General features: G+C 42.7%; 1 protein-coding gene across 1 annotated transcript in view; it reads right to left on the reverse strand.

Annotated features, from left to right (window-relative positions):
• Nucleotides 1-8953, reverse strand: part of TMEM192 (transmembrane protein 192) — a gene marked incomplete at its 3' end in the record, with an annotated part of 31139 nt that overhangs the window by 14831 nt on the left and 7355 nt on the right. Inside the window, exons 2-3 of the mRNA XM_017873943.1 lie at nucleotides 3225-3371; nucleotides 1234-1498 (exon numbers count right to left, since the gene is read on the reverse strand). Of these exons, the coding sequence (XP_017729432.1) occupies nucleotides 1234-1498; nucleotides 3225-3371 (412 nt within the window). The remainder of the gene's footprint in view (nucleotides 1-1233; nucleotides 1499-3224; nucleotides 3372-8953) is intronic.

Consider the following 8953-nt stretch of genomic DNA (forward strand, 5'->3'; position numbering starts at 1 on the left):
CCTTGGCCTCCCAAAGTGCTGGGATTATAGGCATGAGCCACCATGCCCAGCCAATTTTTTTTTTTTTTTAAACTTAACTTGGGCCGGGCGCGGTGGCTCGAGTCTGTAATCCCAGCACTTTGGGAGGCCGAGACAGGCGGATCATGAGGTTAGGAGATTGAGACCGTCCTGGCTAACACGGTGAAACCCTGTCTCTACTAAAAAATACAAAAAACTAGCTGGGCGAGGTGGCGGGCACCTGTAGTCCCAGCTACTCGGGAGGCTGAGGCAGGAGAATGGTGTAAACCTGGGAGGCGGAGCTTGCAGTGAGCTGAGATCCGGCCACTGCACTCCAGCCTGGGTAACAGAGCAAGACTCCATCTCAAAAAAACAAACAAACAAACAAACAAAACAAAAAACACAAAAAAACATTAGCTGGGTGTGGTGGCACGCACCTGTAGTCTCAGCTACTCAGGAAGCTGAGGTAGAAGGATTGCTTAAGCCCAGGAATTCCAGGCTATAGTGAGCCATGAAGGTGCTGCCTTTCAGCCTGGGTGACAGAGCAAGGCCCTATCTCAGAAAAAATAAAATAAAATTAAAAAATTCCCTCTCCCTATCCTCAGAAATATCAAATAGCAACAGCATTTCTACCTTTATGAGATGAGTAAACCACCTGATAACATAAGAGGGTATAATTCCACATTTCACACATGCTATGAGGATACCATGTTCATAACAAATAACAGATTCAAATGAAAATTAACGCTGTATATTTCATAAGAAAAGCTTTTTTTTTTTTTTTTTGAGATGGAGTCGCACTGTGTTGCCAGGCTGGAGTACAGTGGCACAATCTCAGCTCACTGCAACCTCTGACTCCCTGGTTCAAGTGATTCTCCTGCCTCAGCCTCCTGAGTAGCTGGGATTACAGGCACGTGCCACCATGCCCAGTTAATTTTTGCATTTTTGGTAGAGACCAGGTTTCACCATGTTGGCCAGGCTGGTCTCGATCTCCTGACCTCATGATCTGCCTGCCTCAGCATCCTAAAGTGCTGGGATTACAAGCGTGAGCCACCGCGCCCGGCCAAGAAAAGCTTTAAGACATTAAGGTGATCCAAATTTTAGTGGTTAGAACACACATTACCCTTACAAAAATGAGAGAATATATTTGATTCTAAAATCAAACTTCACATATTCTTTCTGCTGTCATTTTTGTCCCTCAAGCATCCAAGTAGCTGAGAGAAAACTGGGACGTACCAGAGGATTGTATCATTAACGCAAGTCTCTTGAGATGCCTTGTCGATCGATAGATCAAGTTATAGCCTCGGTTTCTGATTTTGCTGTGGTGATACTGGATGTAGCATTCAAGGAGTAAATGGAGAATCCACAAAATAACTTTCCCAAGGATTATAACCGTCTGAACTTTCAGTGGGTTTGTGTAATTTCCTGGGCACTTGTCCTCATTTGGATTAGGATAAGAACAAAGCACACCTGTTAAAAATGCTAAAATAACAAACACAAGCTGAGGGAAAGGAGAGTAGAAAGATTAATATTCAATATTTGTAATTAGGAAGCAATAACTACCATCCCAGCATACATTCTTATACCTACAGCTTCCCCTATCCATTTTTATAAATGAGTTTTTAAATGTATTTTCATTTTGTTTTGTTTAAATGTATTTTTGTTCTCTGTGTGAGATACAGTCGTGCCCTGTTGCCCAGGCTGGAGTACAGTGGTATCATCTCTGCTCACTGCAGCCTCAACCTCCTGGGCTCAAGAAATCCTCCTACCTCAGTCTCTGGAGTAGCTGGAACTACAGGCCCATGGCACCACACCTGGCCAATTTAAAAAAGAATTTTATAGAGACAGGTTCTTGCTATGGTACCCAGGCTGGTACAGAGTATGTTACACAAAAAGTAAAAGGAAAGAAGAAAAAGAGGTCACCATCTGGAAACCACAAGGTCACCCCTGCACATGGTGGTACCAAGAAGAAAGCACTTCAGCTGGGATCTGGGGATCAGGAAGCCATGGTGGAGCCACATCACAGCTACTAGTTCCCTCAAGGAAAGGGGATACCACCTCTCTCCCCAGTGATTCAGTTCTGAACTCAAGACTCCCACAGTGCGCTTCGCTGGACAGGAATCCCAGCTGCAGGGGAAGCTAGGAAATGTACTGGGGGAAATGGTCCCCGCAGACAGGCAAACCTATCAGTAGGAGGCTGAGCAAAGGCTGAGCAAGTCAATCAACTCCATTCACAGTCCTCATAAATACTCAAGGAGTGGTGAGAATGAGCCCTCTTAATTTTTCACACTGCAGCAGAGAACAACCATAACCCCCAGTGCTTCTGACTGCAATCATTGAAATGGAGGAACTGATTAAACAGACTGGCAGCGGAGTCACCACCAGTGAGGCCTGTGATAAGACTTTTCGCATATGTGCTTTTATAAACTCCAGATATTTGTAATTTTGTCATCATATAAAAATTGCACATATTATTCCACTGCAACTTGATTTGTCTGCTGAAACATTATTCCCCAGGTAAAAGTAAATTGATAAATTCCTGTGTCAACATATGTAGACTTTTCTGCATCTTTGTTGTAACTAAAAAAGTAATACATGCACATGGTTAAAAAATCAAGCAGTATTCAAAAGTAAACAGTAAATTATATTAGCGTCTCTTCCACCAAGACCCTCAGTCCTCATTTCAGAGGCAATAGGTCCATGAATGCTTCTAGAAATATCTATTATATACAGGAAAACAAGTGCACACCAGCCCTCTCAACTCCCCTTTTAAAAACTACAAATAGGAACATTCTGTACAAAAGGTTGAAAACTTGATTTTTTGTCACTCAACAATGTAATCATGAAGGCTATTCTATGTTAATACACTGTATACCTGTCTACCCCATTCTTAACAGTTGCATAGCATTTCCTTATATGAATGGGACACACTGTGTCCTCTGAATGCCAGTAGTTTGTAGTCTCTTGATATGATAGACAACATGGCTATTATCAACAGTATCTTTACATGTATGCAAATAATATCCACAATGAATTATTTGAAGATGTAAGTAAAAGTGTATGTACTTTTTTTTTTTTTTGCCCATGATACAGCCCTCAGGATATCCTAAAAACATGTGCCCTACGTTTTAAATGTTGATAGATACAGCACAACTGCCCTCTGAAACACTTGTATAATTTTTACAAACATCACCTCTGGATAGGTCCCCTTCTTCCAGCCAACTTACATGAATAAACCACAGAAGATTCACTATGATGACCGTAGGAAGAGGATGGAATCGAGGTCTAAAGTGAGCTTGTAATGAGTGATGTGGGAGAAGCTGGGCATCCAGAAGTGGGTCGTCTTCAATACTCTGGGTGATATCCAAGGAACCCTGGGGTGCAGAAAAACAGAAGCAAGCTATAATCACCACTTTCTAGATTATGTTTCTAAGACAAATCTCCTAAACTATAAAACTTTTAAACCATATACAAATTACAGGCAAGAGAACACATTCCCTACCTGAATCCAATTTTTTAAAATTAATTAATTTTTAAAAAACTGTAGAGACACGGTCTCGCTATGTTGCCCAGGCTGGTCTTGTTTGTTTGTGTTTTGTTTTTTGTTTTTGAGATAGTGTCTCACTCTGTCACCCAGGCTGGAGTGCAGTGGCGCAATCTGGGCTCACTGCAACCTCTGCCTCCCAGGTTGGAGCAATTCTCCTGCCTCAACCTCCTGAGTAGCTGGGACTACAGGTGTGCACCACCACACCCAGCTAATTTTTTTTTTTTTTTTTTGAGACGGAGTTTCCCTCTTGTTGCCCAGGCTGGAGTGCAGTGGCACAATCTTGGCTCACCGCAACCTCTGCCTCCTGGGTTCAAGTGATTCTCCTGCCTCAGCCTCCTGGGTAGCTGGGATTACAGGCAGGTGCCACCACGCCCGGTTTATTTTTTATTTTTAGTAGAGACAGGGTTTCTCCATGTTGGTCAGGCTGGTCGCAAACTCCCGACCTTAGGTGATCTGCCTGCTTCAGTCTCCCAAAGTGCTGAGATTACAAGCATGAGCCACACACCCTGCTAATTTTGTATTTTAGTAGAGACGGGGTTTCACTATGTTGGCCAGGCTGGTCTCAAACTCCTGACCTCAGGTCATCCACCCACCTCAGCCTCCCAAAGTGGTGGGATTACAGGTATCAGTCACAGCGCCCGGCCCCAGGCTGGTCTTGAACTCTTGGGGCAAGTGATCCTTCCATCTTAGCCTCCCAAATTGCTGGGATTACAAGTGCGAGACACTACACCCAGCCTAAAGCCAATTTAAAAAAATACTCTCCTATAAATAACTACTATATACATCTTGGTAAAACAAGTTTTAAAATGGGTAGAGGAAATCTTAATTATATCTTCATCTCATAAACAAGGTAATATGTAATGAGATTTAAGCAAATCATTTCTCTTCAAGCCTTAAAAACATACATATTGATTTATTTAACATTACCTATATTTTTGAAATAATTACATACAGTTGCAATCGTTTTTTTTTTTTTTTTTTTNCAGGCTGGTCGCAAACTCCCGACCTTAGGTGATCTGCCTGCTTCAGTCTCCCAAAGTGCTGAGATTACAAGCATGAGCCACACACCCTGCTAATTTTTGTATTTTTAGTAGAGACGGGGTTTCACTATGTTGGCCAGGCTGGTCTCAAACTCCTGACCTCAGGTCATCCACCCACCTCAGCCTCCCAAAGTGGTGGGATTACAGGTATCAGTCACAGCGCCCGGCCCCAGGCTGGTCTTGAACTCTTGGGGGCAAGTGATCCTTCCATCTTAGCCTCCCAAATTGCTGGGATTACAAGTGCGAGACACTACACCCAGCCTAAAGCCAATTTAAAAAAATACTCTCCTATAAATAACTACTATATACATCTTGGTAAAACAAGTTTTAAAATGGGTAGAGGAAATCTTAATTATATCTTCATCTCATAAACAAGGTAATATGTAATGAGATTTAAGCAAATCATTTCTCTTCAAGCCTTAAAAACATACATATTGATTTATTTAACATTACCTATATTTTTGAAATAATTACATACAGTTGCAATCTTTTTTTTTTTTTTTTTTTTAGACGAAGTCTTACTTTGTTGCCCAGGTTGGAGTGCAGTGGTGCAATCTCAGCTCACTGCAACCTCCATCTTCCAGGTTCAAGTGATTCTCCTGCCTCAGCCTCCTGAGTAGCTGGGATTACAGGCACCTGCCACCACAGTCAGCTAATTTTTTTGTATTTTTAGTAGATAGGGTTTCATCATGTTGGCCAGGCTGGTCTTGAACTCCTGACCTCAAGTGATTCCCCTGCCTCGGCCTCACAAAGTGCTGGGATTACAGGTGTGAGCCACTGCACCCAGTCCAGTTACAATTTTTAAAATAAGTTTTATTATGTCTATTTAAGGTATATAACACATTATGGGATACATACAGAGAGTAAAAAGGTTACTATAGTGGAACAAATTAACATATCCAACATCTCACATGGTTATCCACTATCTGTGTTTGTGGCAACAGCAGCTAAAGTCTACTCACTAAGCATGGATCCCACATACAGTACAATTTTATTCCCTATAGTCCTCATGTTGTACATAACTCCAGTAGACTTGCTCATCCTGCATATCTGCTACTTTGTATCCTCTGATCTACATCCCCCATTTCTTTCCTGGACCCGCTGCCCAAGAGCTGCAGTTCTTAAACTGTCTCTGGTGGTTCCACAACATTTTGAAAAGTTGATGGATGCTTTATTAAGAGTTCTTAAAACAAACTTTCCATTATGATAGAAATAGAATGGAAATGGATCACCCGGATTGGCCCTTGAGGAAACTTAGTTTGTAGATACCAGACTCTCAGTGAAAGCAACTAGAGTTGTAATGTCACCAAAGTACCCAACAAAGACTTAGTGCGTGGAGGCTGTCACCTAAAAATTTCAGCAAGTCACGTTTAAAGGTATGGTTTTGACAGGAACAGTTCTTCCAGGTCTCTGCTGCATGAAAATGAACCACAACAATCTCTCAGTCTCAGACCCTTACTATAAACTATTATGTGTAACACTGTGCCTGGGGTAAAAGAACATAATGTGATTACATTTTCATTGGGGGAGGTAAGAGATAAAGACATGAAGAACTAAACAAAATGAGAATACACAATAGAATATAGTGCACAGAGATCTAATGACAGCATAGCAATTATAGTTAACAATACTGCATTGTAGGGCTAGGTGAAGTGGCTTATGCCTGTAATCCCAGCACTTTGGGAGGCTGAGGTGGGCGGATCACCTGAGGTCAGGAGTTCGAGACCAGCCTGGCCAACATGGGAAAACCCTGTCTCTACTAAAAATATAAAAAAATTAGCCAGGCGTGATACCACGCGCCTGTAATTCCAGCTACTCGGGAGGCTGAGGCAGGAGAATCGCTTGGACCCAGGAGGTGCAGGTTGCAGTGAGCCGAGATTGCACCACTGCACTCCAGCCTGGGCAACAGAGCAAGACTTCGTCTTAAAAATATGGATATATACTACATTGTATATACTTTTAATTTGCTAAGAGTGTAGATCTTAAGTGTTCTCACCACATGTTAAAAAAAAAGAAAAAAGAATATGGTGCATGGGAAGTACATAATAAGTCAGCAAATGAAAAGCACAGAAGACAATGACAAAAAATTCAGGTCAGTTAATTGCACTACAATGAGACGGAAATGAAGGATTCACGAATAGGATTTGGCTACATAGAATGAGAGCTCTTTATTTTGGAAGAAGTAGGGAGTAGGAACAATTATGTAAGGGATGGCTGTTGGTTGCTAAGATTACAAAGATAAGGACAGTAATCTGGGGTGTAAACTAGCTCTGGAGTGGGCGCCTCGATTAGTAGCAGGTATTCAATACTGCTCTGCAACTGTTTGCGTTGTTGTTGTTTGGTTTGTTTGTTTAGTTTTTTTTTTTTTTTTTTTTTGAGATGGAGTCTTGCTCTGTCGCCCAGGCTGGAGTGCACTGGCTCAATCTCAGCTCATTGCAACTTCTGCCTCCTGGGTTCAAGTGATTCTCCTGTCTCAGCCTCCTGAGTAGCTAGGATTAAAGGCAAGCGCCACCATGCCTGGCTAATTTTTGTATTTTTAGTAGAGATGGGGGTTTCACCATGTTAGCCAAACTGGTCTCGAACTCCCGACCTCAGGTGATCCATCTGCCTTGGCCTCCCAAAGTGCTGGGATTACAGGCATGAGCCACCATGCCTGGCTAACTCTTTTATTCAATGCCTAGACTGCTTCCTGTTTAATTTACCATAACTCATGGTACAGTTCAGATTACTCCTGTTCTCTTCATGACCCCTCTGCCTCTAGCTCATTCTCAGTCAGCAGATGTTGGAGCCTTGAGATCTACTCTTCCCTTAGCTAACGTCTATGCATTCTTTCATGCTCGGAAGGGGCAATTCCCACCACATGGCCTTTCTAGATACCCCTAATCTGGACTGTGCCACCTCCATGTTTTTCAAAGCATTCTGTGCTTGCCTCTTCTATCACAGTATCCTGTGATGGTCTCTTACTTATCTCTTCCTCATTAGACTTCATTGGACCCATTAACTTTACACCTCTTGCCTTTGTAATCCCAGCACTCAACACTGTCTCATGGTTGTCACTCAGCAAACATTTGCTAGATGAATGAATGAGTGCCCCAAACCTGTCTCCGCAGTATTTTCTAACTCAATTATGATCATCAACAAAGACCTGGGCTAATCAGAAGAGATTATCAGGACATACAGGGGATCAACTGTGACTAAAGGCAGTAAGAGCTTTGGTTAAGGGTAGGCTCCTAAGGGCAAACTGCCTGGATTCAAGCACAAGTTCTACTGCTTTCTAGCTGAGAGCAAGTTACTTCACCTCTCATGCCTCAGTTTCCCCATCTAAAAAGGAGACTAACAATAGCACCTGCTTTGTAGCTCTGTCAGGAATACTAAATGAGTCACTGCACATGCAAGTCCTCATAACACTGCTTGACACACAGAGAGCTTTCAATAAGTCTTAGCCAGTATTATTTATTAACTCTTTTCTCTTTTTAATATTTTTTAAATTTTTTTTTTTTTTTTTTTTTTTTGAGACAGTGTCTGGCTCTGCCGCCCAGGCTGGAGTGCAGTGGCCAGATGTCAGCTCACTGCAAGCTCTGCCTCCCGGGTTTATGCCATTCTCCTGCCTCAGCCTCCGGAGTAGCTGGGACTACAGGCGCCCGCCACCTCGCCCGGCTAGTTTTTTGTATTTTTTAAGTAGAGACGGGATTTCACCGTGTTAGCCAGGATGGTCTCAATCTCCTGACCTCGTGATCCACCCGTCTCGGCCTCCCAAAGTGCTGGGATTACAGGCTTGAGCCACCGCGCCCGGCCTATTTTTTAAATTTTAAAATAAAAATCAACAGGGTCTCGCTATGTTGGCCAGGTTGGTCTTGAACTCTTGGCCTCAAGCAATCCTCCCAAGTGGACTCCCAATGTGCTAAGATTACAGGTGTGAACCATCACGCCTGGCCTTTTTATTAACTTACTTTTGACTTGCACCTTGCTATGGTCTAAATGTTGGTGTCCCCCAATAGTCCCCTGCTTTCCTTTGGGAAGTAATTAAGCCATGAGGGTTCCTCGCTTATAAATGAGATCACTGCCCTTATAAAAGAGGCTCAAATGAGCTCCCTTCCACCTTCCACTGCGTGAGGATGCAGCAAGAAGGCGCCATCTTTGAAGCAGAGAGCAACCCCTCCTCAGGGCTCTTGGCACCTTGATCTTGGACTTCCTGAATCTGTGGCTGCCTTAATCTTGGAATTCCTGTCCTCTAGAACTGTGGGCAATACATTTGTATTTGTAAATTACTCCATTTGTATTTTATTATAGCAACCCAAACAAAGACACTACCCCTATAATCATTACCATTCTATCCACTCAGTGCTGGGGCATGATAAAAGAGAAAAAA

Source organism: Rhinopithecus bieti, unplaced genomic scaffold, assembly GCF_001698545.2.
Source record: "Rhinopithecus bieti isolate Rb0 unplaced genomic scaffold, ASM169854v2 scaffold_5260, whole genome shotgun sequence".
In the NCBI taxonomy this organism is placed as follows: domain Eukaryota; kingdom Metazoa; phylum Chordata; class Mammalia; order Primates; family Cercopithecidae; genus Rhinopithecus; species Rhinopithecus bieti.